A 16,844-nucleotide genomic window follows, 5' to 3' on the forward strand; every position below is an offset into this window, starting at 1 on the left:
TTGACAAAGTTAAAAACAAAATAGGTAGAATCTAAGTTGCCGAAAAAATTTCTTAACAATTTAGATGAGATTTTTTGACTTTGATACATAAATTATTCCGTTGGTTTGTTTTTACCAAATTATTTTTTCATTTGGCAACCCTCCCTCTGTTTTCTCAAAGTAAATTTTCGCCATTTTCAATTCAAAAAATTAATCACGGGATCCCGTAGGTATCCCTGAATACACATATCACAAACTACTTGAACAAAAGAAAACTTCATGGCTGAATCTTTTTATACATCATATAATTTCTAGTTTTTTCAATGATAAACAGCAACAGTTGCAACAGTTAGTGAATGCAATTTGATAGTGTGCTAGGCAAACAATCTGAATCATTCTCTCCTACGGCTATCTACTGCTGGGTTTACTTGAAGTTTTACGAATCATCATTCGAGAATATGCTAATGCATGAAGAGTTTTATCGAAAGTAATCCAGTTGAGGCCACTCGTATTATCTGATTTGCTCTTGTATAATCCATTGAGGTCGCTAAAAATATACATTTTATTAAATGAATCCTACAAAGCCATACGTTTAATTTTTCATACCTGTAATAACACTCCTTGTACCACCATGCACTCTTAAACAATTGAGCGCACCTTCTGGATGCATCATCGCTATAATTATCTTCAGTTGAAAATTTTCTGCCTTCGTGATACCTCAATGCATCGCCAGCGGTTCCATTGTATCTTCCCAGCTTCTTCAATTCATATTTCTGACATTCAGCCCCAATCTCAAACTCATCGTATCGAGCAAATTTATAGCTTCCATTGAAATCTTTCAGCTCCACAAGAAGCTGTTGGCCACCGCCTTTTGTGAGACGATGCAGTTTCTCCAGCCCTATCCAGAACTCTCCACCAAGATTTCCGAATCCGTTCTGGTAGTCAGTCCAGTTCCGGTGGAAGTTCACTGATCCATCAAGTCGTTGCTGCACAACAATCCAGCCTCCGTCAAATACTTTCTGTTCGCAATACACCTCCAAAGGTTCATCAAAACCCAATGGATGTATTTTGTACCTTCCTGATACATGTGAAGGAACTTCGGAGCAAGATTTGCATGCAAAACTGCCACAGCTTGGGTGTTGTTGCAAAATCGATGCAGAATGATGCAGCACGGTGCGTGAATGATGAACTACAGCTCGTTCTAATCTGGTCTGCATCAGCATCATCTCCTTGTGAGTATTACATCTTTCATCCAATTTGACTTCGAGAGCTTCCAGTTTAGCAATGAGAATTTCATAGCCAAAACCCCCGCATAAATTAGCGGGGCAGTTGGAGCAGACGTTGGACACTTTTGTTGCCTCATGGTAGCGAATTGCACAAAACACACATATAATAATTAAAATGATCACCTTCATTCTGGGACAGTTGAGAATCAATCGCCTCCGAAGAGTTATAGCAATAAACAACTGCAGCTGTTTGTGAGCCATGTCGTTTTATATCAAAATGTATGCCACGGCTGCAAACTTTCAATGATCCCTGCGGTTTGTACTGCATCACAAATGCTTCCTGCCACAACTTTATTAATTTGATTCTGGCGTTACTTCTCATCTGGAACAGAGCTTGCTTCTCAGATTCGAAGTTATTTCTCTGGCAGTCGTGAAGTTGGTCCCCGTCCTGCTGCTGCCACCTAAGCCATATGAACCCTTTTGCTCGAACTACATACATCATTATAAAAACGGATGTTATTAATACGTCTGATAACATCATTCAACGTTAGATCGCTCTACGGACGGTTTTTACGCTAACTCAATACAATAGTTGATACAGTCAACATATGTTGGATTGGCGGATAGGATTTCTTTATCAGCTGAAAAAAATACCGTCAGTAGGGGCGACATTGAACCAAACATTAATAGCTTCATCGCTTTAAAAGTCGTTACAATAATTTGCAAACGCTGAATAAACGTCAAATATGATAAACATGTTTATTTTTATGTAACCTATGACTAACCTCAATATTAAACTGAGTTAATAAAGTCGATTGTCGTTCCGGTTCCTCATCCGATGCGAGGTTGTGAATCCATTGGTCATAGAAAATTTCGAAAAGCTGCTCCAACAAAACCCTCAAACTCGTTTTAGTTGCTCTTCAACTCTCGCAGAGTTAACACGTTCCGATACGAAGCTCTTGCTTACGATCGAGTGTTTTACCTTTCTTACACCCATAAGAAGGGTATAAATACCGTTCGAAAAACCGACTTTCTATCCGAGGTCCGCAGGGCCGAGTCGCATATACCAATCAACTCAGCTCGACGAACTGAGCAAATGTCTGTGTGTATGTGTGTGTGTGTGTGTGTGTGTGTGTGTGTGTGTGTGTGTGTGTGTGTGTGTGTGTGTGTGTGTGTGTGTGTGTGTGTGTGTGTGTGTATGTGTGTGTGTGTGCTTATGTTACAAAAAAAAGTCACGCACGTTTCTCAGCCGTCTGACATCCGATTTGGATTTTCTTAGTTGCAAATGAAAGCTGCAACATCCTAGTAGAACCCTATTGAATTTTATTACGATCCGACATTTGGCTACCGAGATATCTTTGAAGAGTACTTTGAAGTAATATAGGTTAGCTTTTTGGGAGATTTTTGACCAAGTGTATCATAATTAATATCTTGGCCATCTGTCAACCGATTGGAGTTCTCTTGGCAGCAAATGAAAGCTACAACATCCTAGAAGATTGCTCAGATATTTTATTAGGATTGGACATTTAGTTACAGAGATATCTTTCGAAGAGTACTTTGGATTCATTCAACTAAACTTTTTGAGATTTTTGACCAAGTGTATCATAATAAATATCTCAACCGTCTGTCAACCGATTTCGGTTCTACTGGCACCAAATGAAAGCTATAACATCCTAGTAGAACTCTATACAATTTTATTAGGATTGGACATTTGGTTATCGAGATAGCTTTCAAAGAGTACTTGGGAGTAATACAGGTTAACCTTTTGAGAGATTTTTGACCAAGTGTATCATAATAAATATCTCAGCCGTCTGTCAACCGATTTGGGTTCTCTTAGCAAAAAATGAAAGCTACAGTATCCTTGTAAAAGGTTATTTCGATTGGACATTTGGTTACTGAGATATCTTTCGAAGAGTACTTATGAGTCATACATCTTTTTGACCAAGTGTATCAAAATAAATATTTTGGCCGTTTGTCAATCGATTTGGGTTCTCTTGGCACCAAATGAAAGCTACAGCATCCTAGTAGATCGCCAAGAAATTTTATTTTGATTGTACATTTGGTTACTGAGATATCTTTCGAAGGATTTATACAACTAAACCTTTTGAGATTTTTGACCAAGTGTATCATAATAAATATTCTGGCCGTCTGTCAACCGATTTCGGTTATCTTGGCACCAAATGAAAGCTACAACATTCTAGTAGAACCCTATACAATTTTATTAGGATTGGACATTTGGTTACCGAGATATCTTTCAAAGAGTACTTGGGAGTAAGGTTAACTTTTTGAGAGATTTTTGACCAAGGGTACCATAATAAATATCTCAGCTGTCTGTCAACCGATTTGGGTTCTCTAAGCACCAAATGAAAGCTACAATATCCTTGTATAAGGCCCTGAAATTTTATTTCGATTCAACATTTGATTACTGAGATATCTTACGAAGAGTATTTCAATAAATTCTTTTTTATTAATCTATTCACTTACTTGTTATCTTGCATTAGTTTTTGACCAGTCTATGGAAAATTATTTTTCAACAAATAATGCTGACAAAGTGTATTGTTGTTTTCAATAAAATTATAAATAGCAAATTACAAATACACAGGAATTTTATGAAAACTAACAATATGTTAAATGAAAGCTTTGAATTTATATATTGTGGGAAAAATGCAAGAACCGGACAGCGAAAATAACTAGCTAATGCCAAAACTGATTAACTTAGTAGATATATCATTTTTATCATTTTTTGTCACCATAACCATGAATACCAAGTACTTCGGAGCTAATTTAATCGACTGATTAAGAGATATTAGACAAAGTATATCTCGCTGATTTTCTTATCCATTTGCTATTCGATTCAAGATCTTTTGGCAGTTAACAAAAGATACAATATTCCAGAATATGTAAGCTATTTTTTTAAAATTTCACACAGGATTCTAGAGGGTGTCTGGCTTTTCTGGTAGTTTAGTCCATGGTCCATGATGCTATTTTGGAAACCTATTCACTAGATGCCAAATCCACAATATTTTCTAGAACTTTTGGTCCATCACACAAAATAAATATGTTAAATACAAATAATACAACAATAGTTTTAATAAATGTAAGAAGGGTTCTGTTCACCATAGGTGGATTAAATCGGGTTTTTATTATTATATTTGCTTGTAATCTTGCATGAGCTTTTGACCAGTCTATGGGAAATTTTTGTTCAATAAATAATGCTTTGATGCTGACCTCATATAAAGTGTATATTTACTAGCAGGTTATTGTTTTCAATAAAATTATAAATAACAAAATAATATAGTTTTGTGGGAAAAATGCAAGAACTGGATAGCAAAAATAACCAGCTAATTCCAAAACTGATTAACATAGTAGATATATAATTTTTTAACCTTTTTGCCAAGCTTTTTACACCATAACCATGAATACCAAGCACTTCAGAGCTTATTTATTCGACTGATTAAGAGATATTAGACAAAGTGTATCTCGCTGATTTTCTTATCCATTTGTTAATCGATTCAAGATCTTTTGGCAGTTTGGCTATCATACACACTTCGAAAAAATCTTGTAATTTTGTGTCATTTTACGCCGACATATGACAGCGAGCCAAATGACACAAAATTAAGTTTGATCCTATTTTTACACGATACTGATTCAAGCGGGTTTGTAATTTTACCGCAATCATCTATTGCCGTTACATAACCTCAATCCCTTCGTTTTTTTTACCAGAATTTCACTCCCCAGATTTTCTTTAGTATTAAATAAAATACAGACTAGACTTCTGATTTACATAAACTTTATTCAGTTTTTTTTATCACTAAACTAAACTAAACGTTTCGAACACTGCTTTCCATATTGGTAAATCACTCTGGAAGTTCTCTTTCCTTACTTCAACACAGTTTCTCACTGCCCTGCTGTTGTCCACTGTATCCGTAGAAACAGCATCGTGATGCATGCTGTCGTCCTCTTGGCCGTCCTTCTTCGATGTATCCATGATTTTCACTTTATTCACTACACAAATGGATATTCAGTTTTCTAATAAAAGACTAAAAACGTACCGCGGATGATGTTCCATAAATCACAAAGTAACTAGCACGACGGCGTTTGACGTTTCATTGTCAACAAACATAGCCCAAGTCGATTGCGTTATGTTTCATGTAAATTTATGGACCATGAAACTGAAAAATAAGTGTCGTGTTTAAATGCTGCTGGAACTCACTTAAAAACAAGTTCAAAATGCCTATAATGTATCTGAAAATGATTGATTCAGCATTCTTGTCTTCAAAGACGTAATAATAAATCATATTTCCGTTTGTGTCATGACTGATTACGTCAGTTTCTTCAATTAGGTCATCATTAAAATTGAGATTTTTTTAGTGTGTATCTATCATTTCATTATCCACTTTGATCTCTACTCCCTTATACTATGAGTAGAAAGATACCGATATAGCCACAAAATCATCAAGTTAATAATAGATTACGGTCGATAAGCAAGAATATGATATAAAAAGTTTGGCTCAAAAAGAAAAGTGTTCTATCCTATAGGATCGAAAAAGTTAATAGGAAGAACACGCCGCGATATAGACATACCTCTATGAACGGAGTGCGAATTCCGAAAAAGCTACCGATCGATAGAATTTGTGATGAAAGCAGGACAATACATAGGCAGTCGGGTGCTGAAATGGATGACCTCATATCTGTTTCGAAGGCTACCAAGATGTTCAGGGAGCTACTCAAACGAGAGTTCACGGATATGTTGCAGTGCTGCAGTACTACAACGAATGCTATGCAGAAGGATTTCAAAACACTGAAAGAGAAGCTACAGGACATCAAAACATCACAGCAGTTTCTCTCGGATTCTTTTGAAGACCTGAGACAACAACTGGCCTCACTGCGCGAAAAAATTGATCAATGTGGGAAGGCCAACAAAAACTCCGAAGATACCGCACTGAACTTGGTCCAGATCGAATCGAGGATGAATGTGTTGGAACAACGAGCGCTGGAAAACAACCTGATCATTTCTAATTTGCCTGAGCGGGTAGATGAGAATGTGGTTGATGTGGTCAAAAAAACGGTTGCGCACCATGGGCTTATGCTATCCGACACCGACATCGTGGCTTGTAACCGTATGCCTACTACAAACAAACGAGGAATCAAACCAATACTTGTGAAGTTTTCGGACCACACTTCTAAACGCAAAGCTATGAATGCTATCAACGGAAATATGTCACAAGCTCGTGTATCAACTGCTACGCTAAACAGAGGACCGAAGGTGTATGCTAATCAGCATCTCACGAAAAGGAACCAAAGCCTACTGAATGCTGTCAAGGAGTACAAAACGCGTCGTGGTTTCAACAATGTATGGTTCTACAAGGGAGCAGCGTACCTAAAACGAACGGCTACATCAGCACCATGAAGGATTGAAAACATCCAGGATTTGAAGAAGTTATAAATAAGCACACTGATAGGTACATTCCGATACAATATCTGTAAAATGACACACAATAGCATCATCATAACACACACCTCACTACACTTAACGGTTGGTTCAAAGTATTTATCATCGCAACACAAATTTCTCGCTACTATGATACATATGCCTTATGCCTGAATTTGATAGTATTCAACTCACTACTACATGCTCACGAAACTTTGATAATCTCTCTGTCACTTCTCTCAATATATTATACCTCAATATTAGAAGCTGCCGCAATAAGCTCGATTGCCTGGAATGATTCATACACAGCTTAAACCAATCGATACATGTGATAGTTTTGAGCGAAACTTGGCTCTACAGTTGGGAAATATTTAACATACATAATTATCGATCATACCATTGCACGCGCGACTCTGATCGTGGAGGTGGTGTGTCAATATTTGTACGTCAAGATGTTAGTTCGCAAATGATTCTCTCAACTCACAGAGATGTAAACGATTTTGTTGTGGTTGATTTGATTAACGAAAAAATCAAAATAATGGGATTATACAATCCTGGTAGAAATCAGTTGGAGTTTTTGAATGAATTGGAAAATGTTCTACACGACTATCCTAAGACAATAGTTTTAGGTGACTTTAACATCAATATGTTAGATACGCAACAAAGACTAGTATCTGATTATACAATCACAGTTGAAGGGAGTGGATTTCTATTCATTAATCCAATCAGTAGCGATTACGCTACGCGGGTATCTAACTCAATTGGCACCTTAATTGATCATGCATTTACCAACATTAGTGAATATAGCTATGATTTTCGAATGATGGACTCTGAACCACATGTGTCAGATCATCGAACGATTTTATTATCCGTCAACTGCAATTAACGAACAGTAAGAAATCGAAAAACAAAAACTGTAATTTCGTATAATAGAATAACTCCTGAAAGTTTAGCCCTAGAAAATGCAACATCTTTTGATGAGCTCATGAATTCCATCAGCTCTCAAATTCAACAAAATACTCGGGAAATCAACGTTAACATGAATAAAAGTCCACGAAAACCATACATAACCAATGAAATTTTATCAATGATTGGTATTAAAAATAGGCTATATCGAAATTCCCGCAGGGACTCTAGATATACCGCTGAATACATTCAGTATAGGAATAATTTAAATAACCATATCAAATGGACAAAAAAAAACTATTACAACAGTAAGCTTGGCGAAAACACTCATAATCCTAAACAATTCTGGAATACGCTAAATGAAATAATATATAACAATTCGAATCAACAATCGCATAGTTACGCGATTGATTGTCCAACTGGTCGTGTTACCGATGAACGTCAGCTTTGTGAAATGTTCAATGAATACTTCATCAATAGTGTAGAAACGATAATAACACACAGGCCGCCAAGTGTTTTTGTTCAAACAGATGTTGTTGGACAATCATTTAATTTTTCCACTGTAACTGAAAATGATGTTCTCCGTGCTTTTGATAACATCAACGTAAATGCGTCCACAGGGAACGATGGAGTTCCGAATAAATTTCTGAAAAACTTTAAACACATGCTCGTGCCGAAGTACACGGAAATGTTTAATCATTGCATTATTGCAAATCAGTTTCCTAGTTCTTTAAAAACAGCCAAAGTTATTCCGTTGTATAAAGCAGGGTCGAAGTCTGATATATGCAACTATAGACCCATTTCTGTATTGAATTCTGCATCAAAACTATTTGAACGATTGTTACATGATCAGATTAGGGTATTTCTTGATCAGCATAATGTTATAAACCAGAATCAATTTGGCTTCATTCCTAAGTCCAACACGCTTACAGCCTCTATTAATTTCGTTTGCAAAATCATAGACGGATTGGACAGATCTGAAAAAGTAGCAGCAATGTTTATTGACTTTAAAAAGGCTTTTGATTGCGTAGACCATAAAATATTGTTGCACAAATTAACGAAAATTGGATTTTCACCAGAAGCACAAAATTTAATGGAAAGTTACCTCACGAATAGATGTCAGGTAGTGAAAATAAATAACTCAGTTGGACAACCCCGCTACATTAAATATGGTGTTCCTCAAGGATCTATATTAGGACCATTATTGTTTATAATTTTTATTAATGATATATTTGCGCTACCACTGAAGGGTTACCTTCAGCTTTATGCAGATGATGCCACTTTATACTACGAAGCAGGAAATGAAGCAATCCTAGTAAGTAACATGGAACACGATATAAAACTAATTAATCAATGGTGCAAGCAGAATTGCTTAGCGCTAAATGTTGACAAAACATTAGTTATGACATTTAGCCTTCGTGGTCAGTCACCGATTATTAGAGTAGTATGTGATAATACATACTTAAAACAAATTGAACAAACCAAGTTTCTGGGCTTGATCATTGATTCCAATATTAAATGGACGTCTCATATAATCAATGTAGAAAACAAACTCAAAACTATGACTTTTGCATTGAAAAAACTGCGACCTTTAGTAACAGAAGATACTGCCTGGAAAGTATATTTCGCATTTGTACATCCACACATAATGTACATGAATTGCATTTGGGGCAGTACTAGTAACGTGCATTTGCTCAAGCTATCTCGTCTTCAAAATGGCATAATAAAAATAATTAAAAAAATACCCAGGTTGACTAGATCCTCTGATTTGTATAATGAAAAAGCTTTAAATAATTTAAATAAGTTTGAGATCATGATTTATTTGAATAAAGTACAACACGGTTTGATAAAATGTAATATTCCACTCATTAGGGTATCCACAGTACATACACAACGTACAAGGCAGCAAAACAATATTTACCAAGTGTTATCACGAACTTCTATGGCACAAAACAGTGTTTTTCAAAGAGGAATTAGGCTTTTTAACAATCTTACAATCGAGATAAAACTGGCAAGATCACTTTCAAGCTTTAAAAATCGTCTACGTTCACACCTATCACAATTAGCACATAACACTAGTTTACAAAATAAAACGAAAGTCGTGAACTTATGTCAACGACCAAAATTTTTGAAGCACAATTAAGCGCTGATTTGGAAACCGACCTTCAAAAAATTTTAAGTAGAACAGTTTTTGAGTTTTAGCTCAATATCGAGTTTTACAATTTTTCAAAATATGAAATTTACTAAAATTCAAATATATTGCGTTTTGTTCAACCAAATTTAAATCTTTTTCCATAAATAAGAAGTTGAATACAATACCATTCGATCATCTGAGTACAGGTTTTGCGTCAGATTGATGAAATTCAAGATATTGCCGTGTTTTAGGGACGAACTCCTTAAATTTTAGCAAAATTCCCAAACAAATTTGTAGTTTTGTATTTTTTTCAGTAAGAAAAAAACAATTTAAAAATTCTTTCTCGACGTTTATTTGACATATCATATGTAGGCGAGTTACAGTAAAAAATTCAGCCCAATCGGAGCATTGATTACGGAGAATGAGATGTTTGAAGTGAGCGACTTTGCTTAAAAATAGAACAAAAATCGATTTCAAATCATCAACCGTGTATGGAAAGTCGAAAAAATTTCCGCTCTACTGTAATTTTTTTCTTTCGCGTTTTCGAACTCAGGGCATGATTCTACACCAAAAATGATCATCAGCTTACCGAGTTCAAAAATGCTGTAAACTAGTGTAATCAGCAATAATTCACTAATTACGATTGTGAAACCACACTGTACGTAGCTGGTGTGACTAGCGTCGAATTACTTGAATTATTGCTTTTGGACTAAAAACAAACCTTAAGCTCACAGTGCTGGCTCCCTACGATAATCAGAAGTAACGCGACTGTAGGCGCGGGATCCGCTTCCAGGATCATTAACCTACTTGTATGGGCTCGTAGGGTTGAGAAGTTCCTGATGTACAGTCAGTACAGTTGGGGAAATGGCTTCCTTTCCTGCACTATAAAGATGTCCATCATGATTAGTTTCCATACTTTGAACCAACTTCAGCAGGTACCCTAGTATTTACACAAGATTTACAAACACACACACACACATACACTGAATGAATTACACTTTTGAAGTAGCTGTGCACAGTTTTCATTAACTTTTACAGTGGCAAATAAAATTAAAATAAAAAAAAAAAACTTCGCTTGTCGATTTAGTGCTGCGACGATAATAATGATAATAAATGTGATTACCATGTTTAGAATTACATTATTTTTTTGGTATGTATATCGCACAGTGGGAAAAAATATATATGAAACGCGAATAAATTCAATATCTCAGCTTGGAGTGGATGGATTCGAATGAATTTTTGACACAAACTATAAAAATCTCTATAGTTTCATATAAGGAGGGTGTAATTCGTCGCACGATGCTGAAAATAAGTGTATTGACCTCGTTATATTCCGCTCTCTCTTTCTCACACATTTTTGAGAAAATCCTCTTCTATTCCCACCTGGTGTTCAAAATAAATGCCTTGATTAACTCGTATTTGTGTAAAAACTTCCACAGCATCGGCAATTTGACCTAGGATTGATCCTGCGCTTATGGTTTGCGTTCCACTTCGGGCGGAGATGCATGTGATATTTTAAAGAAAAGGGGATGTCGGGGAAATTTGAAAATATTCAAATTTTTAAGGCCAAGCGGTGAGCTAAACCAGCTCCATTCGATACTACGGAAGTTTTTACACAAGCACTTATTTTCCAAGATTTTTCCAAAAAGGTGAAAATGAGAGAAAATGGGGTAAAACGGGCCCGATACATAGATTTCCAGCAACGTGCAGCGAATGACAACTACCTTATCTGAAACTGTAGGGATTTTTGCAGTTTGTATCAAAAATTCATTGGAATCCATCCACTCCGAGCAGAGATATTGAATTAATTCGCGTTTTATACATATTTTTTTCCATTGTGCATTGATTCAATTATGTTTTGATGTACACTAGAGTGCAAGAAGAGGAGGAGATGGTTGATGGAGAATGGATTGGCGCTCACTTCATGTTATTAGATGAAACTTAGTGCTTCCATGAGCTTGGGTTGGTTGGATAACACCAGCTTTGTGCCCATTTCCGTTCGAATGTTGGTAACTTAACGGCTGTTTGGTATGCTATACATTTTGAATCGTTCGAGGGATTTCAGGTTACATTGAGCAAACTAGCGGCTGCAACATGGCTGATGTAGGTTTTGATGTTGTATGTTTCGGAGCAAGGAAGGGGAAAATATGTATGTTTGTGCTTCTATATTCAAGGCTTGATTCTGCGTTACTATCCAGTTTCAAGAGGACAAAACATTGCAATGTAGGGACCGCTAAAAGTGCAACATAATACCTATGGCGTCCAAGAAGTTGCGTGATGATCATCCCATACATACAGGAACATTGCACTCAATAAATACTCTGATTTTTTATCGGTAGCAACATTACATTTACTGTCAATTATCCTCTATTTTTCCAGAGTTTCACTTTCAGCCTTCACTGCATTTGTGTTTCGATGATAAACAAAACCTCACCAGATGTGAACCCTGATTAGGACTAAATTGGTGGGTTGCACAGTGCCAACAAAACGGGAATCAGCATTTTTAGGAGGTGCTTTTGAATATTTCCGGTTGAAGGTACCTATACGCTGCTGTATCAGCCCTAACGTGTCCTCATCGTTTTGTCCGTCATCCTTTTCTATTCGCGCGGACATTTAGCTCATATGCAATAGGTACCAGCCCTAAATATACAAACAAGCCGGTCAAATTCCGCTTTGGTCGCTGGAATAAGAGGCATATCCGGTAGTGATGTTTATATTTTTCCTGATGGCGATACGATTTATTTCTTTTTAAAATACTCTCTCGCGTCCGCCCAGAGGTGTTCCGTTCCGACGATGGCATGGTAGATTCCTGAGAACAATCCGCCGCCGCCACCGAACCCAACCACACGAGGCGAGCGCGCGTGTTGGGGAAAATAAATTATTGAGTACATGTTTGCCGTTTGGTTCGCAAGCGGTTCAAATGTTATTTTTTGCTTCCCCTCGTAGCCGACATGAGATCTTGTAGTCTTTCGCGTGGCGAAGCGTACATTGCTGTTGGGAAAATTTTGGATACCTTTCGTAGCAATGCTCCGCCCTGTAAGGCGTAATGCGATGAGCCAATACAGCTGGTATGATTTTCACGAAATTCGGACGTTGCTGCCAGAACATTTGAAACAACATCGTGCATGTTGAAATACGAAGGCGCTCCATCAGTTTAAGTCGTTTGGAGTGTTTCAGCTATTAACTCTAGCCATGCATTGGATCAAGCCAAGCACGCTGATCTAGTACTATGTCAGCATGGTGAGCGTCAGCTATTGCACGAAAAAGGTGATGGACTTGACCATGTGAAAAAATGGTGTGTAAAGACAAAGGATGAACCACAATCTCACAGCAATCAACGGTAAACTCTCTTTTCTAAATAAAACGAAAGGAATGAATATATGAACGAGATGCATGAACAAACACATTAGAATGGCAACCTAAAACTGCTGAACCGCAGTGTGGGTACAGAGCCACCGACGACGACGGACTGGACCCGCTAACCGCCGGAAACCGATATGGGAAGAGTACCCCGTTTCGTCCAGTTGAAGCAACAACAGCAGCAGCAACATATAAAAAAATCTGCTAACCAAGAGCTCCACCACGCGATGCCTAGCGCGCGATTGTGGCGGCAAACGGTGCGATACACCCTCATCCGTCTATTGCAAATTTGATATACACTTCAATAACCGGAAAAGCTAAACTGAGCGAACGATTTCCTATGACGAGTGAACGAGGGCTCTGTCAAGCGTGGATTTGGATTTTTAATATCAATGTTATTAGCATCGTTCTGCTTCTGCTTCTGCTTCTGCTTCTGCTTCTGCTTCTGCTTCTGCTTCTGCTTCTGCTTCTGCTTCTGCTTCTGCTTCTGATTCTGATTCTGCTGACAAATTACTTAGCTCAAAAGCAACAAATCTACAAATTGTATGAATATTCAGTGACAAGGAACTTTTAACCTCATAAACGTTCATCCGGCGACCCCTCGAACTGTGTTTTCAAACCCAGCCCCGTTCATTTCGAACGTTGTAAGCCGCTAGTCTAAATGGCTCCAGCAATCGCCAGCCGGCAGCGTGACTCCTAGACACACAGGCAGTCAGTAGTGGTAGGAAGGTACACAATAGACTCTGCTGCGGTATGGAGAGGAACTTCGAAGTTCTTTTCCTCACTCTCTGATTGCCAGTCCGGCAAACCGATTGCCACCACGCGCCGCGCAGCTGTCGATGCCGAGAGAAACCGTTTTCATACATACATATTTCCTCAATAATAATACATTTGGGGGTTTGTGGTTTTATTTCCTTTGGCCTAGCGGCGCTTCCGAACTTTTTCAGACCTGGTTCTGGACTGCTGATGCTGATGGCTAGCAGTGCAAAGTGGCAACCAAGTTGGAAGTTGCTGGGTACCCGAGAGTGCAATCGAATGTAATATTTTTTCGTCCATTCAAGCCAAACCAAATATTTATTTCTGCACAAACTATTTCACAAAAAAGTGTATATCGCCACGTTGGCGGAACGGTCAGTTATAACCGTGGGGAATTGGAACCATGAAGAAGCACATTTTACACGCGATATCTCGGATGGAAGCAAGATGAGTTTTGGATTTTTTCCGCAATCTTAAACTATCTTGCCAGTTGTTTTATATTGCCTGATGTAGATGAAACTGCGCACAACACTTTCCATCCCCAACAATGTACGGTACTGACGGTCGCCTCAGATCGAACAAACCGGCAGATCCAGAAAAACCGGTGAAAGATCTTCTAGAAGTGTCTTGCCTCGAAGAGGTTTTGTTCATGACATTTGCTTCTTCAAGCTTGCTATTCAAAATTCTAATTGTCACATGTTCATTACAGTGCCCGTCTTCTCTTGACAACTGTCATTATACTTATCAGGCTCTTATTCACGGCTAACCAAGCAGCTGTCAATTTGGATGCAATTCTGCATGATGCATATGCAAGTGAAATGCATCATCTGAAGAGCCCTACTCATTTACGCTGTTTTACACTAGGCAAACTTTGGCAGCCTCTTTAGGTCTGTGGGCTCATGTGCTACTAACAGGTAAGACCATTATTAAAGTCGGTTCGGTTTTCACATCGGTTCAATCAAAGATGATATCCTTTATCCGAGGGGCTAACAACGTTCGACGTTCCCATTAGCTCAGAGACAGGCTCTGTTTCGGTTGAGATGTAATACCAAGAAGAACAAGAAACGTCGTGGAGCGTCCAGCACACACACTCAACCACCCTTTTTCCCAGGGAAAAGTTCATAATGCGTAATTGTATTATTAGATTGAGATGTGCCCACCGAAGGAGAAACAAATTGCTCACTCAGCTATGCAGGACGGACGTCGGTCGGTCGTTTGCTCGCACCAACTGCTGACCGCTGGCTCTCGTTTCGGTGACGACCACGTTGCGCGTTCTGCTGCTGGCTAGTTACACGTGTATGTCAGCTAAATTCCGACTCCCGGTGACGATGACAGCCGGCGGCGCGGCGCGGTGGTATAGTTCCGAGGCGGATGATTCCCGGATGGGATGACATCGCCTCGCCTCGCAGCGCAGCGACGTCGACGGCGGCCTTGTGGAAGACGGGGGCAGAACTTTTGCACACTCTTTATGCCCTCAATTTAATTTCGACTTCCTCCGGGCTCCCGTCAAACAGCAGGAGGCGGATTTGGGAGTGAGAGTGTGTGGTTTTTGGAATAGAGAGAAGAACATCTAGGAAATGTGACAGCTTTTGGCTCCAGCCGGCGTGGGTCACATGGGGATATGAATATCGGTCTGATGGTCAAAATTTCAATACACATATTGTTGGGTTTTGGTGACGAAGAAAGGGAGGTTTCCGAGATTTGCAATATTCGTATTTTAGTAGCTATTTTAATATCCTGCATGTAGGTTTAAGGTAATTCAATATTGTGTTTAAAGTACTTGTTTTCGTTACTTACGTTTAGTCAATCTTCGTCCTTTTGTCCTTCTCAAGTCGAACGTCCCTGACTAGCGATGTGAGGTCTGTTTACATTTAATCTATTTACCTTCGGGCTAACGTGTTTGTTTAGGTTAGCTTTAGTTTAAGTATTTGCCCAAAGTCGTTGTCGCATCAAACTATAGAAATTCATTTAGTATTAAGCATTTCTAGTTTTAAGATCAATTTCACTAGTTTACTTTCGCCGTTATATTAGATTTAAAAATTATTTGTAGTAATAATACAAGAATCTAAGCAAGGATAAATTCACTGCTTGCGTCTTCAATGGCTTTACGGTTTGTTGTCAACAAAGTGGAATTCCCTATCGCTCTCATTATTAGCCTACTATTCTTCTCCTGTCATCGCTCATCCATCGGCGCGCGACCATACCAGAGCATGGGGTACGGTCAGTTGAGTAGCTAGGAGCGACACAACACTGAGGGCTTGTAACACTCTCCCCCTACCTATTTTCGCTCTAGATATCAAGGACCGCCAACTTAACAGCTGGGCGCTCATATACTCCTTTGCTAGTTTGTACAGTTGCCCTACGTACCTGACTTCCTTTTTCTACTGTACCGATTACGCGGCACTTAGGCCAGCAGTTCCGTGGTAGAGTCCACGATCACGACAATATCACCCACGGCTAAGGGGTTAACCTCCTTGAACCACTTGTTTCGAGATTTCGGGTAAATAATTTCGAAGTCAACGTCTCCAAAAAAGATTCGCCATCATTTGGGACACCTGCCATCCCCGTCGCACAGCTTGAACGCTGTCATCGAAAAGCGTCAGGGCTCAGGGGTTTGGAGCCATCCGATGACCCCAATAAAAATGGTTGGGAGTCAGAGCTGGTTCCGACTCATTGTCCACGGGAACATCAGTAAGTGGGCGACTGTTGAGAACAGCTTCGATCTGTGTCAACGCACTGCGTAGTTCCTCGTCAGTTGGTCGCCTACACTTCAGCACTTCCATCAAGTTTTGTTTCACCGATTGGGTCAACCTCTCCCAGCTACCGCCCATGTGGGGGCTGGACGGCGGGTTGAACTGCCAAGACGTGGCTGGTGTTATGAACTCCTTCGACATTTCGTGCTTATCAATCGCATTCAGAGCGTCGCGTAGCTCTTTGGATGCGCCGACGAAATTCGTCCCTCTATCGGAGTAAAAGCACCTCGATGAGCGATGAAATTGTTCAACGTCATCATGCACGAGCTGGTGCTAAGGGAGTTAGCAACCTCAATATG

At 38.9% G+C, this 16,844-nt stretch overlaps 2 protein-coding genes across 2 annotated transcripts; one reads left to right on the plus strand and one right to left on the minus strand.

Moving 5' to 3' along the window:
- Positions 1-267: 267 nt before the first annotated feature.
- On the minus strand, positions 268-1,659 carry LOC109400932 (fibrinogen-like protein A). The gene is made up of 2 exons (XM_019673425.3): positions 586-1,659; positions 268-526 (listed from the first exon to the last, which is right to left on the minus strand). Exons 1-2 carry the CDS (start codon positions 1,464-1,466, stop codon positions 388-390), a joined length of 1,020 nt encoding a protein of 339 aa, XP_019528970.2. The 5' UTR covers positions 1,467-1,659; the 3' UTR covers positions 268-387.
- A 4,221-nt stretch (positions 1,660-5,880) lies between these two features.
- On the plus strand, positions 5,881-6,615 carry LOC115260527 (uncharacterized). Its single transcript, XM_029861441.1, has one exon. It carries the CDS (start codon positions 5,881-5,883, stop codon positions 6,613-6,615), a length of 735 nt encoding a protein of 244 aa, XP_029717301.1.
- Positions 6,616-16,844: the final 10,229 nt, after the last annotated feature.

Source organism: Aedes albopictus, chromosome 1, assembly GCF_035046485.1.
Source record: "Aedes albopictus strain Foshan chromosome 1, AalbF5, whole genome shotgun sequence".
NCBI lineage: Eukaryota > Metazoa > Arthropoda > Insecta > Diptera > Culicidae > Aedes > Aedes albopictus.

Bases quoted from the DNA above. Each gene is read 5' to 3' on its own strand.
- LOC109400932 (XM_019673425.3), bottom strand. From the start codon at position 1,466: ATGGCTCACAAACAGCTGCAGTTGTTTATTGCTATAACTCTTCGGAGG. The intron at 527-585 runs GTATGAAAAATT...GTATATTTTTAG, and splicing joins TACAAGGAGTGTTATTACAG to CGACCTCAATGGATTATACA.
- LOC115260527 (XM_029861441.1), top strand. From the start codon at position 5,881: ATGGATGACCTCATATCTGTTTCGAAGGCTACCAAGATGTTCAGGGAG.